Raw genomic sequence first — 17,942 nt, 5'->3', positions numbered from 1 at the left:
TTTCCTTGCAATTAAGCAGAACATTGAAGTGAGCAATACAAAAAAAAGTTTATAAATTCAAGCTGTTCCAGGTTTCTGATGGTCGCATTGATATTGCCTTAAATTAATTTCTTCTTATTTCATAAAAAGGTATCTCCTAGTAATCCACTTTATAGACTTTAAGGCCAGAAGACTTTATGGATAGCAAATGTTCATGGTTAGCAACACAGCAAAAATGTATGCTTTACACATCAGCAGTAACCAGAGATAATGCATTTCTTAAATGTGCAAGAATAAAGCGCGGAATTCAGACATAACAAATAGTTTACATGCTGCTGTCTGCCATACTTCTGAGAAAATGCAGACATCCTTGCTACCAAAAAACATTAGTAGCATGTGATAATTTGGGTTGGGGTTTGGAATAGCAAAGTTAAGTAGCTTTGTATTTTTTCATTACTTTTGGAGATACCGGTTACAGACCTGTAGCCAGATATTTTGTGTTTGAATGTGCACAGACCTTCACCTAGGGTTAAGGATTAAAAACCTAACTCTTCTGCACAGAGGTGCAGAAGCAGATTTCTGAGGACACAGAACCTGTTTGACAATCAGCTATTTTCCATGAAGATTTGTAGAGTGGGAAAGGCATTTTGTACCTTTCAAAATAGCCCAGAAAGATACACTTCAACAGCATTTGTTATTTGGATATATAGTTTTAGCAACACTGAGTAGAAAACCCTGTGAGATTATTGGAGAAAATGTTAATTTCTAGCTTTTATTTAAACAAGAAACACTGAAATATCTAGGGAAAAGGATAATAGGTGTCATTAAAAGTTATTCTTTTCCTAGTTTATTCATTAATGCCTGCATAAAGGAATAGCAATAGATACTAAAGTATGGCAAAGTGCATACACTGGGTATTGTGATGGGAGTAGAAGTCATTTCTAGATAAAGGGAGAATTAATAACAAATTTAAAATCATGGTTGTGACACAAAGAAAAAAACTTTTTATGAAAACCTTTCTCTCAAAAGCTTCCAATTCTAATGAGACAACAGACAGTTAAGCAGCTGTGGTGATTTATTTCCATCTTGTAAAATATGCACACTCACACAGAAAAATAAGAGGAAGGACCCTGAGATCTGCTCTTTCTGCACTCATGAGTGGGGCTGGACTCCATTGCTGTGAGCACATTCCTCCCAACTTTTGCATGGCTTTTCTGTCAAATGCAATATCCATGGCAGGCTCATTCCCCTTTGACTGAGCATTCAGGATTCACATCCCAGAAGCACATGTGGTTCCCAAGAACCTCCTCATTCTTGACAATGATAACAAGAAGGGATCAACAGCATCCCAAGTTATCCTTAGAGCTCTGTCAAAGATTTCTGCAGCACATAATAAATCAAGGTACTGCTCTGCCCCAGGCTCCTCCCTTCCCATGACAAGAGCTCCTCCCAGTTCTCCCCTGCATGGCTTGACTGTGAGAAAAATGGATGATTTTCAAAGAATCATAGAGTGGCTGAGGCTGGAAGGGACCCTAAAGATCATCCAATTCCAGACCCCCACCATGGGCAGGGACAGGGCCTTTCCTCCCTGTCTGTCTTGTTTCCAGTCTCTCCTGCTCTCACATAGGAAAGTGCTTGGGACGCTCTTGAGAAGAGGATGGAGCAGCCAAAATGCCCAAAATTCCCTACTGTGAGGTCAGTGAAGCACCCCAGTGGGATTGTGGGGAAGGGGAGAAATCACAGCTCCCCCACCCTGCAGCTGCTGGAACAGAAAAGGAAGGTGACATTTCTCAATCCCCCTGTGACAAGGATGCACTCCTCCTGGGAAGGAGCACCCAGTTCCAAACTGTGCAAGCAAGCAGGGTTCTATCCAGTCGTTTTCAGAAAAGGGATTGCAAGTAGGAAACAAAAGTTTACATGGCCTTTGCAGCAAGCCTAGGACATGAGGCCCCTGCTAAGGGCCAAGTCCTTGGAAGCAAAATTGAGAAAATTAGAAAAAATAGCAGTTTGGAGCAGGGAATAAGTGTTAGTAAGAGAGTTTTAAATTTCAATTGTCTCAGAAGTTAAGATGTGTATCAGAGAAACAGAAACTGGAAAGTAAGAAAAAAAAAATCTCCTTTCCCCTTATTTAATGTCCTCTGTTTAAGAAATTCCTTCCTTTTCTAATGGATGTGGGCTAGACTTAAAAGAACAAAATAAAAATAAAATGCACACAGAAAAAAGGCAGAAAGAAATAAAAGATGGTTACATCCCTTACAAAATAGTGAGGAAATAAAATGTTCACCAAGCCTAGGGTGAAGTAAAATTCCCTTGCACACTGATTTGGCACTAAAATTTATTCCACCAATTTTGAAGTGTCTTCCCCATGTTACAATCAGCTTGTGTGTAGGCCTATTAAAAATTCTTGAGGTTTCTGAAGAAAAAAAAATATAATTCAGGACAGATACCCCCAATAACTGATTACAAAGTCCCTGCATTTTCTGAAGCCATCCCAGTTGCCCTGCTTGTGCTGGGTTTAAACCTATGCTATTTGTTTTTGAATGCATGGCATGGCAAGGGCTTTTCCCTTGTTGGGCAGATGCACTGGTACTCATGGCACTCAGAAAATGCAAAGTTCTTTATCTCACCCACAGCCAGACACATACAGAGTTCAACATGGCACACAAGCAGAACCTGGGCACAGAGGCTGCCCAGTGCTCCCCCAGCCCAGGATGGGTGCAAAATACACTCATACAATGAATACAGGCTGCATCGAAGATAACATGGTTTATTTCTTCATGATATTCAGATTAAAATGTATCAATGTATTTATCACAATACTACATTTTAGGACAAAATCATCAGTGCTTTGAAAGTCATAATGTTTATTCATTATAAATAGTAAATATTTACTGAACTTTTTACATGAAAGACATTTGTTTTTTGTTTTCTTTTTTTTTGATTTTTTTTTTTGTTCCTTTGTTTGGGTTTTTCTTTTTTTTACAACACATTTTGTTGTAGAGGCTGCAACACAAAGATAATATTTCATTTTTCCATCACCCTTAAGACTGTTGTGTGAACTAACCTCTGTACTGAACCTAGTCTAACTCACTACTTCATAGTCCTTAACTCTAAAAGGAATGTATTTGTGTTCTGCCTCCCTCTTTGCTCCAAGAATAGAGAGAAATAAATAATCCCACCTTTCATCATCCTCTTCCTCTCAACATCACAAAACACAAATTTATTGACATTCTAAAATGTCACAATGCAAACTTCTTGTAAACCTTGGTTCCTATAATTATACTGTCTATACTGGATATTGCTGTATAATTTAAACAGATGTGTCAAATACAGGTCCATCTCTGTCTATGTCCTGTACAGCACTAAAAAACATGTAAACGTAATTTCTTCCTATTGATTCCTGAAGATGACCTTTAAATCATGATTAGCAAGCTGGATTTCAGTAATCCAGCAGACTGCAACATTTCTGTATTTTATCATCAGGAAATATGCACTGCAAAAATAAAAGTACCTGCAAAAATATAGTTCTGATTCTATATCTATGACTTTGGATGATCCCAAAGTTTGTGTGAGGTACACAGTATTGCACATTGCTAGGCAGTTATGAAAAATCAGTCGAGTTGTTGGTGGGGGTTTTTTGTCTCCCATAATTGTTTAAAAAGGTAAAACACACTGGGAAAACACGTACAAAAAGGTAAAATCTGGGTTTCATGTTACACAAGATCTCCTCTCTCGGTAAAGCCAAACCTGTGAGTGACATTTATTGACAAGGTGATTACAAAGCACAGCAAGGTAACCAATGAGTTGCTCGGGAAGTCTTTTGCACTTTTCCAGCTTCCTAGGGACTGTGACGTTTCCTCTTGATGACAATTTCCAGTGTGTACAGTGAGAGGCTCTTCCAACCTTGCTTCAGAAACTGAGCTGTTTTAAAGTTAGACTAAAGTCAGCACTGGATGTCAGATGAGTCAGAGTACACAGAGCTCAACCGCTCTAAGTTTAGATTCAAAATGTTCCATTTGTCCCAATCAATGCACATTAATTTCAACAACAACAAAAAAATGGAATGTTTGCCAGGCTGTGATGTTAAATACTGCTCTGTTTTGTATACCCACTCATAATGAAGCATGTCACATTTATTCATTATTGCTTTTGGCCTTTGTCTTCTGTATAGCTTTGTCCAGCCTTCAAAAGTCTACTAAAAGCTATGACTGGAGAGAATATAACAAGCTTGTTTCTCTCACTGGGACTGCCCCAGTTTGGGCTGCACTGTGTGGAGAAGATCCCTCGTATCCAAGCCTTGGAGTGAGACCGGAAAACAAGACCAGCTTTAACTTGAAGTGGACAGTTCATTTATGCAATGTCTGGCTTCAGATAATGAAAGGCACCTGCAAAAAAGCAAAAGAAGCTTTTTAAGTCGTGCTGTGACAACCTCACAGCATGGGGCCATGCCAACTACAGGTTGACAATGTCATATTTAATACTGATGTATCAAAGGAAAGGGACTAATATTTTTATTCCTAGGACAAGTTTGACAAAACTCTATGTATCTGGGATTATATACTGTAATGATTCTTGAGCTGACCTCATTAAGAACATGTGTTTCTAATAGTGGAATGCCAGCGGTTATTTCATTTTGGACAACTCTTATGTTTTACCTAATGGCAATCAGGTTTCATGTCTCAACAATTAATAACATCAAGATGTTGTTGACATCACTTAAGAAAATAATTATGCAGCAGAAATCCTGCTCGAACAATCAGCTATCTCACCAGTGCATGGCTTTGAGAAGTAGCAGTGAGCCCTGAGGATCTCTGCTCAGAACTCCCTTCCTCACAGACAGACAGACAGACAGACAGACAGCTCAGGCTGTGGGCAGCTGGGTGCCAATGTGCCATACTCACTTTGGCCGTACTGGCCGTACTGGTAGCCCGTGACGGGGTCCATGCTGTATCCCGTGGTGCTGTAGGTTGGTGGGCAGTAGGACTGGGATGTGGGCAGGCTGTCTAAGCTCTTCATGTGCTCTAACCTCTGGCTGCAGCTGGCTGACACAGTGGTGGTGGGCTCCAGGCCCCCAGTTAGAGGGGACAGGGCATAATCAGTTTGGGGCTGGTGAGGCACGCCACCGTGGTTAGTCAGGAGTCCCATTACCTAGAAAGTAGAATAATAAAAAGAGTTAAAATAGATTGAGAACTCCATTGCTTACAGAACCACAGAAGTTCTCAAATCTATAATTTGATTTCCTAAACCAGGTAGACCTGATATTGAACTGTGCTTTGAGTAGCTAATCCCAAGAGGAAGTAGAATTTGGTTGCATCATCCACCAAAAGAATATCTGATGGCTAGCAAGCAATAAGAAGTGATATTGGGGCAAACAAGGAATTTTTTTTTAAACTTTAATGGTTTTAGAGTGCCTGATCCCAGCCCCAGCTGGGAGTTCTGCAGATGTTTATTCCTTGAGAACGAAATTACAAGAGAACAAAAAACAAGCAGTGGCTGTTTAACCATGATGTCCTGCATGATCTGGAAACATAAAAAGCTGTGAAAAAGCTCACACAATTTTCTTTTCCAAGACCAGCAACCATTACAGTGAAATCAATTTGGAGCATATCCCAGCAGCACTACTGGTAGAAGTAACAAAGAACCCCACAGAATCCTGATCTTCTGGGGTTGGGAAAGGGGCAGGGTAGCTGTACCCCCACTGCTGCATGCCCTGTGTGCTGTAAAGAGGTGAATGTGCAAGAGTAAAGTGCTGGTTGTAACAGCAGTAATTGTTTCCAACATCTGAGCTAGAGGACGCAACAGAAAGGGTCAGGCACTCTGGAACGACTTCAGGTCAGCTGTGACTCCTTCATTAAGCTGCTTCTACAGGGACAGTTTCGAAATCAGAAGCTGATAAGAGTTTACTGGAAAATACATGCTTGTCCCTGTAAAAGCCCAGTGCCCCAGGCCATCATTTCCAGTAGAAGAGCAAGAAAAAATTTCAAAAGCATCTGCATTTTCAAGCACAGAACTACAGTGAAAAGTTCTTGTTGTTCAAAAATCTCTCCCACTACAAGTTGGTGAACATTTCCTCTCCTGTTACACCACTGTAGAACATTTTGAAAAGAAGTGTATGACTGAGATTTGCCTACTTTTTGCTGAAATAAATTGCACTTCAGAGCCTGACAAACACTCTGCAGCTTCTAATGGATGGGTGACATCCAGCCTCTGCCATAACTGCATATTGTGATAATTTACAGGCTGTTCTTGCTCCAAAAAGGCATTACAATTATCTGACATGTGCTATTTGATAATCATTTTGCTTTGCAGCAATTCTTGCCATAAACTAAAGAGAGTTTTTTTAAATTGGAGTCTATTTTTTAAAGACTAAATTAAACCTCATAAGAACAGATCTGTTTCCTAAGGTTCTGATGCTCGTCCTGGAATTGTACTTATTTTCCATCACAAACTAAAAAGTGTTATTATTGCAGGGGGGCTTGTGTTTCCAGCTCTGAGTTGTTTTCTACATGGTTGGCTTGGGTTTTTTCCTTAATAAACATATGAAATATGATCCAAGGATAGTGATTTAGGTAGGAAAGAAGACCTGCCCAGTTTTTACAGGTCTGATTAGGAAACGAGCAAGAGGTAGAAACAGAGTAGCTCAGAAAGAGAAACCCAGATCCCTGCATCGAGAACACAAAATAAGTTTGAATCAAATGCACCCAAGATATCTCACTGAAAAAAAAATGCTGAGAAAGAAGTTCAGTTACTACATATAGCACTGGAATGTTCACTTCTGATTCACTGGGCTGAAAACCATGAGTTTAACCAGTGGTATTTGCTCAATGTTTCACAAACTGAAGTATTCATGCAAAAACAAATTCCAAAATATATGCAGAAATTGCATTCAGATATTGAAATTTTACAACTTTATAAAGTTTTTTTATTATCTTTTGTTTATAAAAAACAAGATGAATTTGGATTCAGGATGTAAGATATTTTCTATTTAATTCAACAAATACATTCAATGCCCAAAATCTGTTAAAAGATAATAATAATTTTTGTTAATAAGTAATAATATATAAATAATTAATAATAAATAATAATAAATATAAGAATTTTGTTAATAATAAAACAACTCTACAATCACCACAGATTGAGAAATCATGTTATCTGTACATCCTTTTGTGACAAAATTCCCCAAAAGTTGAAAATACTGGACTCTCAAATTTTTATTGTAATAATTGGTTGTGAAAACTTCAAAATTTCTATTATTTTAGCAAACTTTTCTGTTTCAGAAATTCAAAATATTTTTCTTATAACTTTGGAATTTGATATGGTCCAATATGTAGCCTGCTTAGTGACCTGACATGCACCAGCAGGACACAGCATTAGAACCTATGTTCATTCAGGTTATATTAATCCTTGTGCTTTGAAATTAACACTAGTAGTGTAAAAGAAGAGAAAAAACTAAAGAAAAAATAAATAAATAAAGGGATAACTTAAACATTTACATTGAAAATTACTACTTTGGGAAATATTTAAGTTGGCAGGAGTATAATGGCTCTGACCACAGTGTGAAGTGCTCAGGGGTTTATCAGAAATCTCAAGTGCTCAACCCTTTGCATTGCCGTGCAGGGCCAGTGTGACACCAATATCTGCAGGACTTCCCCAGGTTTTGTTCCAAGTTCAAGAGCAAAGAGAAGGGGCTGGGCTGGGCTCATGTCCCAGGGGAGCTCCTCTCTGCCTCAGGGCTCTCACATCACTGCCTTGGCTGCCGGCACTTTTAGAACCAATTGCTAATTTGAGTAAATAACTATTTTACCAACTGTAGATTTTAACTAGAGTTTGTTTTAATTTAATGTTTTCAAGAGAATAAAACCCGAGACAAAATTATTTGGACTTTGCCAACAAAAAGAGTGAGCTCAAAAACTTTCAGATTGGGAGCTATTTTAAAATTGGAGATTTGTCTTAGAATTTAGACCTGGGTCCAGACAGAATCTCAAATGCCACTCAAACATCAGTAGTAACTCTATTTGGATTGAGATTTCTTTTCTTTGACAAATGAAAATTAGCATTTAGTGAGACTTACTTTAACTTTTTTTAAATTAGAAAATATTAGGCATAATTTTATTAAGTGGATGTGCACCTAGTAAATAATCTGGAGCAGAACTGACTGAGCTGTCTGTCTCTGAGCTGGAGAAAAGTGAAGTCTGAACAGTAACCAACTTCCCAGAAATATCTTCCTCAGAGGCCTTCAGAATCATCCTGCAGTTGATTAGTATCTAAATAATTCGATTTTTGGTCATGTCTGTTTTGAAAGCTCCAAGGGAAGTAGCCTCAGGGCAGGAGTCTTTGCTACGGTATGTGCCATGACCTTCTCACCCATACAAGGAGTTACAGGAAGGCCATGGCTAACTTTCACCTAATCAATTAGAAATCCATTAACGGGCCATGGCTGCAAGATGCTCAGCACCCTCAGCTTGGCTGCACAGGAGACACGCAAGGAGATCTGGGTTTTGCAGCTCAGATCTTCTGTGGGTGTGAAGCAGTACAGTTCTAAGTAAACAGGTATGATTGCTTTATAATAGTTAAGGTAGAAAATGAAGTTATTCAATCTCTATACCATCCAAATTACTGGAAAATATGTGTTTCCTTCTAAATCACTTCGGGAAAGCTAAATTAGTAATGATCAGCCTCACGGACTCAGAATCCAAGGGCTGAGCTAACACCCCATTAAAGTGATACAATAACTATTCTATTTGTTTTAGAGTAGAACTCCCATTAATGCAAAAAAAAATAAAAATCAAATTTTAGTTTTTTAGCGACATATATTTTTGTTCTCACCTTTTACAAAACACACACAGGAATGTTAAGGCACAGTCTTTGTGCTTATACAATAAAATACAATGTATAATTGATGAAATCACTCTGTTAGAAAACAAAGGTGAAATTAGGAATAAGTAAACAGAACACAGTAGACTGCTACAACAAATGTCTGCAGAAAAGTTTTTAGAGAACACATCTGAAGCAACCCAAAATATTCATTAGGACAAATCCCTTGCTGGTGGAGTCAGCACAGAATCACCAGCTGAGGGGTGCCATCGAGAAAGAGAACTCGAGGGATGAAAGCCTTAAAGGCATGAGCACAATGTCTGGTCCATTATCAGCTGCTGGAAAATACTTCTATTATCACCAAAATAAAGGCCATTAAACTACAAAAAAAAATAAAAAGAGCTTATTTTATTGAAATGAAACATTCTGGCTGTTAGCATGGTTAGTATTTGAGAATGTAGGACCCTCCATAGGCACAATAAAATTCTCATGTGTTTTAATTCATTTACGCATGCTTGTGTTTAATATGCTTTGTGACCATGCCTGCAATTAATATGATTTATGAGAAAAGAACATGTGCAATATTTTTTTGGGTACAGTGATACTATTTTTCCCCTCCTGTGAATGAAAGATTTAATGAAACAGCTCAAGGAAAATGGTTGGCAGTTAACATATTAAGTTGAACTGACAGAACCATGAGTAAACTTTAGCACAGTTAATGATATCCTCTTATCTGACCCTGACACATTTGCAGCATGTAATTTACAGAAGCTCTGTCCAGGGAATCTTGACAAATGCTCCTAACGATGTCAGGGCAATGTTCCATTCTAATGTAAAACAGATGTGGGTCAGATACCGTCATTCATCACTAACACTGAAAATTTTAAACTCCTTCCGAGATGAATGGCATTACCTGCTGTTAGCTCTCTTCACTGTAGAGAAATCTCTCAAAAAACAAAATAATGCACAAGAAAGAACACAAAAAGATTGTTATCACTCACTATAATGAGAGATTTCAGAGGATTAATTAAAGTTAATTAGCTATATGGATCTATAGCTATAGGATCCTAGAACCAAGCTGCTGATACATTTTATATATATGAATATTTCTATTGAATACAAGAAACCTGACAGAAATAAATTTTTTTGCCAAATGGCAAGACCTGGCAACCACATACTTGGTTAATGAAAACAAGAGCAAAAGTCCTGACTTTGGACATTGATGATCTGAGCTTCTGCATATTCATATCAATAAGACCTGATACTGATTTCACACCACCCGGTATCACTGGTACCTACACTGGAATTAGAGAAGGTGCATTGGTGCTCCTTTAGGATAATTAAGAGGATAACATGATTCTTTCATCAAATACATTTTTACCTACAGAAAATTGCCAATTTTCAAAACATTATTACAGTCTGTCATAAAACTCATGTCTTTTTTAAAGTGCTAAATCACAGAGTCCCAGAACTTGAGAATATCACCAAAATAATTCTAAGATCAGCTAATTCTTGAGGCCCTGGTATGAAAAGCAACCAAAGATGAGTGAAAAGGTAAAACAAAGCTCAAAGATGAACATATAATTTATTAATATAAAATATGCTAATATTTTATATTAATAGATATTTTGCTAATATCTATGCAATTAAACATCTCCCAGCTTTTTCAGGCAGCCCTAGAAACTGGAGTCTCATAACTTTAAATGCTCAACTATGGCAATATTACTCAAAAGAATTCATAACAAGCCTAAGTTTGGTATTAAGTTGCTCTTTCCCTGTGAACTCTCCTCCTCCCACCTTCTATTCAGCCCCAAACACAAAAGAAGGATTCTGGCTATTAAGAACACCAGCCCAGCTGTCACTAGATCAGGCTCTCACACACCTTCCCTCAACAATTGGGATGTATGGATTTGCTATGGCTGAAGGCAAAACAAACCAAGAGAGAAAAGCTCAGGTGGACATTCAAAAAGATACAGTTTAAATAGTCACCTGTTTGATTTTTCTGCTATATTAATGTATTTAGTAAGTATGTTATCTACAAATGTATACTTCTATAAAATATAGAATATTCTATAAAAAATTAGTATATTTACAAAATAAATAATATTTGTTGTTATTTTCACACAGTAACAATTACAAAACTATTGAATCTCATCTATTTTACTCAGAGAAACAAAAAATAATTGACCCCATTGTCTGAACTTCTGGTTTTAAATTAAAAAAAAAAAGAACAAAAACTCGTGTTGATGATGATTATATCATGTGAATTAACTTTCTTACTCACTAAGGAATTCATGCCCTGTCTCTTTGGGTCATTAAGCAAAGAGCTCTCAAAGCCAAGTGCATTGTGCCAAAGATCATGAGCTTCTCATTGCTGTGGGACTTGAACCCAAATGAAATGTTTCTGTGGGCAACCAGCTCAAGGTAATCCAACAGAAGGTATGGGGGAAAGTATAATGAATTAATAGTTGCTTTTTTTCACTGCTCTTGTCCCTCTTAATGAGGAATGAAAATGTTTAGCCCTGGTTCCTGTGCCTCCCCTAAAAACAGAGTTAACAAGACACTATGAACATATCTAACTGATTCGACAGCTGCCACTGGTCCCATACGTCAGGTTAATGAAAACCAAGTGCTCTCAAAGACTTGAGAGAAGCCCATGCCTAAGATCCATCTCACCAAAAGGAGTTACAGGGAAACTCTTAAACTCAGGCAGTGAAATGTTTTGACAGTTGAAAGAGCTTGCCTCTTTACTACTGTTCAAGGAAAAATTTGGGATTTGCTTATCAAGATTATTCCTGAGCTCCAGGTAATGGCATGAAACTGCAAACTTCGTTAAAGACTGTTATGATCTCCTGCACAGCCAATTCAATATTCAATCCACTTCCCATTTCAAAACTGCAGCCTTTAAAGCTATGGGTTTGATTTAATTATGGGGGGAGAAGGCAAGGAAGAGGAAACAGTAGATCTGAGAAACTTTCTAGAGGGCAAGGAGGAAAAATAGGAGTTATGCCTAGCAGGAGACAGGTTACACGTTTGTTCTTCTCCCAGAAATATCTTAAAACTGAAGTGCTGTTTAAGCCTGGATTATCCTACAGGTTAAATATCCTACAGGTTAAATACAGGAAGCACACAAACTCACAGAGCAGCAATCCCAGCAGAGTATTGCTGCTCCACCTGGATCCACAGCAGCCAGAGCAGCACTCTCCAAACCAGCAAACTGCCTGACCCTGGTGTAGGGCAAACTCTGCTGCTCTGACACTAATAAAAAGCACATGAGGAGGTCAGGGGATGCCAATGTACACCGGAAAAGCCTTTTTCCTTATCTTAAATGAAGCAGTTCAAAATACTGATACCCTGTCTTTAAAACAATCTACCCTTCACCAAGAGCATACACCTGCAGGTGGGAGACAAGTGTTTCTGCAGTCACTGCTCTGGTTCACAGCAAAAAGCCAGTGATGGCCACTAATCATAAAGTGCCCTGCCAATCCAAAAGCATGCCTAAGTCCTGTGTACATACATTAACATCCAGATATGCTATCCCCTCATAATTCTGAGTTTAAAAACATTTGTTAAAAGAAAATTCAGTGAGCAACTAAAACCTAATTTGAAAAGGAAATACAATATTCCCATAAATGTATGCATGACAGGCAAGAAGCTGCATAATAGGCATAGAAAACATAAAAATATGCAATTTACATATATTACACACTAATAATCTCTTTTCTGACATTATATTTAAAGAGCCCTGGCTGAGATGGCATGCTTGCAGTTGAGTTGCTTTTTCATGAAATACAAACACTCCAGGCTGCCATCTCCCCAAGACACTAATCCCTGACTTTTTCCAGCAAAAGTCAACCCGCTGCATGCCTGCAAGACAGAGGTTCTCTCACCACTTCCAGGTAGTAATGAATAAACCAGATGAGCAAGGAGAATAATCAGTCATCTGAAGGATATCTGCAGATCTTGTCTTGATGTTAAAAAGTATTAAACAAGGTGGAACTCTTTCTGTTCTCTTATAGTTTTAAACAAGATCAACAACTTTTCAACACTCAGCTTGGAAGACAGGTATGTAATGGAGCATTCTTCTTCCTAGAACTGAGAAATACAGTCCCCTCTCATGCCAAAATTCAAGGCTAAAACAATAAAAATAAAATAACATCACACTAGGTGTCTCTGATTGTCTTTTACCTTCACCAGTGTTTGCCTTAAATACCATATTTGTCTATCAGATTCAAGAAAAAAGTTAGAATGGAACCATTCTTCATAGAAAATAAAGCTTCCCTGGTGTCTTTGTGTCAGACCCCCATTTGTAATAAATCAATGACAAAGAGGAGAGAGAGGTTTAAGTCTGCTAAGAATATGATCCTGTGTATTTTAGTATTAGATTTTGTTCTATATGTTCTAAGGATGGGGTTTTTCAATCATAAAATACTATCTGGGCTTCAGACAATGCCCCCCTTCTCCCTCCCTGCTACAGTCACCACAAACTCAGCATTAGACTCAGTTTGTCAGGAGCACTTGCCAACAAGAGACACATGGATGGGTGGAAACATTATGTTAATTGCTCACACACCCAGATTTATTGTGGTCAAAAATGCACTGGCTAGTAAATAGACCCTCTTTCTTTCTCATCTAAATTCCATGCACACATGCAGGGCAGTGCAACATGGCCACTCAGCAGGAAAACTCCTGCTTCCCTCTTTCACGAAACCCCAAATGCAGAGCTGGCTTTCAACTCTACCTTACCTCAGCCTCTCTTTCAGCACCTGAGGAAGCATGGAGAGGGGATGCACGGTGACACACCCCACAACTAAGGGACATTCCACACACTAACATTGTGACCAGCAGCTGAGGCTCCTTTGAGCATCCAGAGTTTCACTGGTTTGCTACAGTCTCACAATTTGTTGCACACAATTTACACGTTTGAGGCTGTATTGCTGCATAATATAAACACAAAATCTGAATGTGTCATGTTATATACCTCTACATTTTATGTATGTCTCTAAGTCATTGTTTAAGCACCAAAACTGACATAGAGGAGTTGTTGGCAATGCCAAATGAATTCAGGTCTGGGTTTTTAATTTGTTTATTTGATGGGAAGATTTTTAACATCTGTTGAAGGTAATCATTTAGTTGCCAAGAAGTTGTTCTAAATCTAAATGGATTATCTCCTCTATGCATTGAGCAATGAAAGCATGATGTCAACTTTAAAGGGATCAGCATCCCCCTAAACCTAGCTGTACCTGTTGGTAGAGCTGCTGGACACAGCAGAGGTGCTAAGCACTGGGTTAGAAAAAGGTTTCAGAAGTCTAAGGAAAACAAATAAACAAACAATAAAACAACAGAAGTCTCCTAGGGTAAAGACAGGGCTAGGTGTAAAAAAGCACAGAATCTCCTTTTGATTACATCAAACCTCAAATCAGCAAGACTTTGGCAGGAGGAGACCTGGCCTCACATTTTTGTCCCATTTTACCCAGCCATCACAAGATTTCTTTACTGTTGTTGTGCTCCACTTCTGTGTCACAGACAATAAAAGCTTTGTGAAAGGGGAAAAAAAGAGATCACATTTTCCACAGCCAGAACCAACACATATTTAAACTGACACTAACAACTACTTTTTATGGATTTACATGGAAAACCAGATAGATAATTATGTCAAAAATGTGGAAGCCTTGCACACTATGAAACTAGCCATTAAAAAAAAAGAAACAACTAATATAATGTCATGGATTTTGTTAAAGTTTGCATTTAGAAATCAGAATTCTTTCAAACAAAATCTATTCAAGTCTTGTTGGAAGTACATCCGTTTGTTTTTCTGTTGGTATTTTTTTCCTGAGGTTTCAAGCCATGAAGTTTTGTACCACACTCCATGCTATAGGAATCTGTGAATCTTAATTACATTTACGGTTACAAAAAAGGGTTTATGAACTTTTGCCTTTGGGCAAAAATGTTTATTTCATTGCCTTTGTTATTCATTCTTTTCAACTCCAGAGCCTTTGAACTTTTCAGCTGCACAGAGTTATCACCGTTGCACAGGAACCAGGAACTGCACTCCCGAGATGCAAACCACAAGTTGAAGAAAACGAAGGAGGCAAAGATATACGAGTCGTTATTTTGGCCACCCTTTGTGCCATTAAAATCTCATTTTCTGCCTATTAGAATGCCCTCTCCCTGCTTAGGCAGTGGTGATAGTCAGTGATTAGTGTGTAATTGAGTATAATTGTCTTTTCACTTTTCATTTGTGTCATTCTGAGCTTCTCTCTGTTTTTCTAAGCACTGGGAGGAAAAAAGGGTAGAAAGGAGATAAAGCTGTTAAAACTCTCACTTTCAGCCCTGAAAAGATTCCTGATTGTAATTATAGATTGCATCTTCTTTGTGACTCCTCAGAATTTAGTGGACATCTCTTTCCAAGCACCTGGGCAAAGCTCTTGCTAATAAACTACCATCTATTCAAGCTTTAACTAATAATGTCAGCCTCAGACAGATGCCGTGTGTAGGAAAATTTAACCAATCTTTTGACACTCAATTATCAAGGCAATTTATTAACCTGATTTCCTTAAAAGAGCTCACGCAAATTAGAAAAACAACTATGGTATTCATGCATTTTATATGTTGCCAAAGAGCAGTAATACTTCTCATTTATGTATTTATAACTCGATTACAGCTCATCTCAATACACATTTCTCAGTCCTTGGAACTCTTCTCATACTACTTGTACATAATTTTCCTGGACCACTTGGTAAAATCTTGATGATGTTATTTTAATGAGATATTTTATTCACAGAAAAAACACAAACTCAGTTTTCTGTACCTAGCCTGGATCTTCAGGGGAAAAGCAGTACATTACAAATGCTTGACAACTGGATGCAAACATGAAGTCTGCATGATTCCATTATAAATCTGATGAAATTAAATATAAACTATGACTCTTTTTCAGCCAGTAGGAGGGAAAAAATTTTTTAAAAAAAGGAAACTAGCAAACTGAAATCATGTGGCTTATATAAAGAATACATTATGGTTTAAATTTGGCAATTCATTATGCTGTGGCCTGAGGGAATAGACTCTTTGGTTCTGGTATACAGCAAATCCTCTGTCTGAAAACACAGGACTGACCTGAGGTGAGAGGCCATTGCCAATGGCAGGGTTCATGGGATTGGAGGGCCCGGATGGAGGCACAAAGCTGTCTGTATAGCTGGAAAATCCATGCCTGGTGCTGGGCAGGCAATAGGCAGAGCTGCTCTCGGGGTTCGAAGGGAGGCTGCTTTGGTGTACAGTGCTTGGAGGGAGAGGCTGAGGTCTATGGACGGTACTGCTTGGATCAGACACGGCTGCAAGCAGAAGAAACATGTTGATGTGTTTTCCTCTTTTACTTCTGGCATAATAAGTTCATTATGTGAAGCTCAGCTTAAGAGAAATGCATCAGAACCTGTATCTAAATACTGTTTAAGTAGAAAAGTAAATCTATAATTTTGCTTGATATTTAACTAGCCTGTGAGTTTACACAAAAAAAATCTTAAACAGACTAGAAATATCATAACAGGCATGCGGTTTTCAGACAACCCTTAGTGAGCACATACTGTCAGCAATTTTTTTAATATGTTTATATATAAAAATTAAGGAAAATATTTATTTACTTATAGGACCAGCCTTCTCCTCCTACTCACAGCTCAGAAATCCCACCATGGTTTATATCATGTCAAAGAATGGATGGGAGAACCCCTGGGCTGTGAAAAATTACCTCAGTTAGAACCTCCACTGAGAGTTAGGATCCAAATCTCAAGGAGGAAGCAATAAGAGGACACAATTTATTTTATAAAATCTAATTCATAAGGTTTTTATTTAATATGAATCTAACAAAGCCTAGATTTGAAGGTCCATTCTCTCCCACTCAAATCCATCAAAGTTCACAGAATTTCTGATAGCATTAACAAAAATTTTTACCCTACTGAGACTGGCTGACTGATGTGAAACAAGGTGGTCTGAATAGCTGTTTTTTCCACCCTCAGATAAATATTCAGAGAATTTACAGAAGTTCCAATGCTCCATCAATGATAGTCACAACCAAGACAGAGTGTGCCTGTCTCCTTCTACATCACACCAAACAGCTCCAGCAAAGGAGGCCAATGCGGTGGCAGGACAGGGATGAGTGTCCATCACTTTACCAAAGCTGCATGCCTGCTGGGCAGAAGGTGATTATTTCTCTGGAGAGCACCCTTTACATGGAACCACCCCTTTCTTGCAGCAAAACAAATCTCAGTTCTTACATGCTTAAAATATACAGGCTTGCAGGCTCCTCCCTGAGTCAGACCCTAAATCAGCCAACTCATTAGAATATAAAATATTTCTGCAGTGGATGAGCACAGGAAACCCTCCCAGTAACACTATTTTAACCAAGTACCTGTGGGCTACTGTACCTTGGGGTATGGAGGTGGGTTGGTAGGAGGGCTCAGAGAGCTGGTACGTTGGCAAAGTCGGCATGGCACTGGGTGGGAATCCTCCAGGGATCAGATGGTTGAAAGCCATCAGTTGGTTGGCTCCTGCCTGTTTCCTCCATCTGGCACGACGATTGCTAAACCAGACCTGCAAATGTTTTAAACATGAACATTTGATTTTTGCACATTTAGTACAGATGTATCTGAAAGAATGGCATTGCATTTCAAACATGCTCAGTGCCTGAGAGATGCAGAAGATGCACACTGAACTCAGTACTCCTAAACACACTGAACTCAGTACTCCTAAAGTATGCCTTACCCTTGGCATACATTTCCATGGTCCAGCAGATTCAACACAGGAATTCTGATCCCTAGTTTCCTCTCAAATTCAAACTCTCCTGAGAAAAAAGAGCTGTGTACTCTTTCAAGCTTTAGTGGTTTTAATCACTATCATTACTGTGCCAGATTTAATGACAAAGGGGAAACCCCTCCATTTAATCTAAGTGCCAGCCAAAGCTATTTCATCTGTACTCTATTGTCTTTAAGTTGCTGACAAGTTAGTGGCATCACTTAATACACTGTTAGAAGGTGCATGTACTTATATATTGGGATAATATATTGCCCTAATGACCAACAGAACTTCAAGCTTTTAATTAGAAAAATACATGTACAAAATACACAAATCCCTCCCAGCAAGTTTTCATGTGTTCACATATG

The 17,942-nt window shown here is 38.4% G+C and overlaps 1 protein-coding gene across 4 annotated transcripts in view; it reads right to left on the bottom strand.

Moving 5' to 3' along the window:
* Positions 1–2,801: 2,801 nt before the first annotated feature.
* PAX3 (paired box 3) overlaps positions 2,802–17,942 on the bottom strand; it is a 77,825-nt gene continuing 62,684 nt past the window's right edge. For all 4 annotated transcript variants that reach the window (XM_030227124.2, XM_030227125.2, XM_030227127.2 and 1 more), the window contains exons 7-10: positions 17,208–17,373; positions 15,907–16,121; positions 4,881–5,127; positions 2,802–4,364 (exon numbers count right to left, since the gene is read on the bottom strand). In XM_030227124.2, the coding sequence (XP_030082984.1) occupies positions 4,330–4,364; positions 4,881–5,127; positions 15,907–16,121; positions 17,208–17,373 (663 nt within the window). In that variant the 3' untranslated portion in view covers positions 2,802–4,329. The remainder of the gene's footprint in view (positions 4,365–4,880; positions 5,128–15,906; positions 16,122–17,207; positions 17,374–17,942) is intronic.

Source organism: Serinus canaria, chromosome 9, assembly GCF_022539315.1.
Source record: "Serinus canaria isolate serCan28SL12 chromosome 9, serCan2020, whole genome shotgun sequence".
Taxonomy (NCBI): Eukaryota; Metazoa; Chordata; class Aves; order Passeriformes; family Fringillidae; genus Serinus; species Serinus canaria.
Note: the sequence above shows the minus strand (reverse complement) of the source record. Positions and strands in the feature narration are given on the sequence as shown.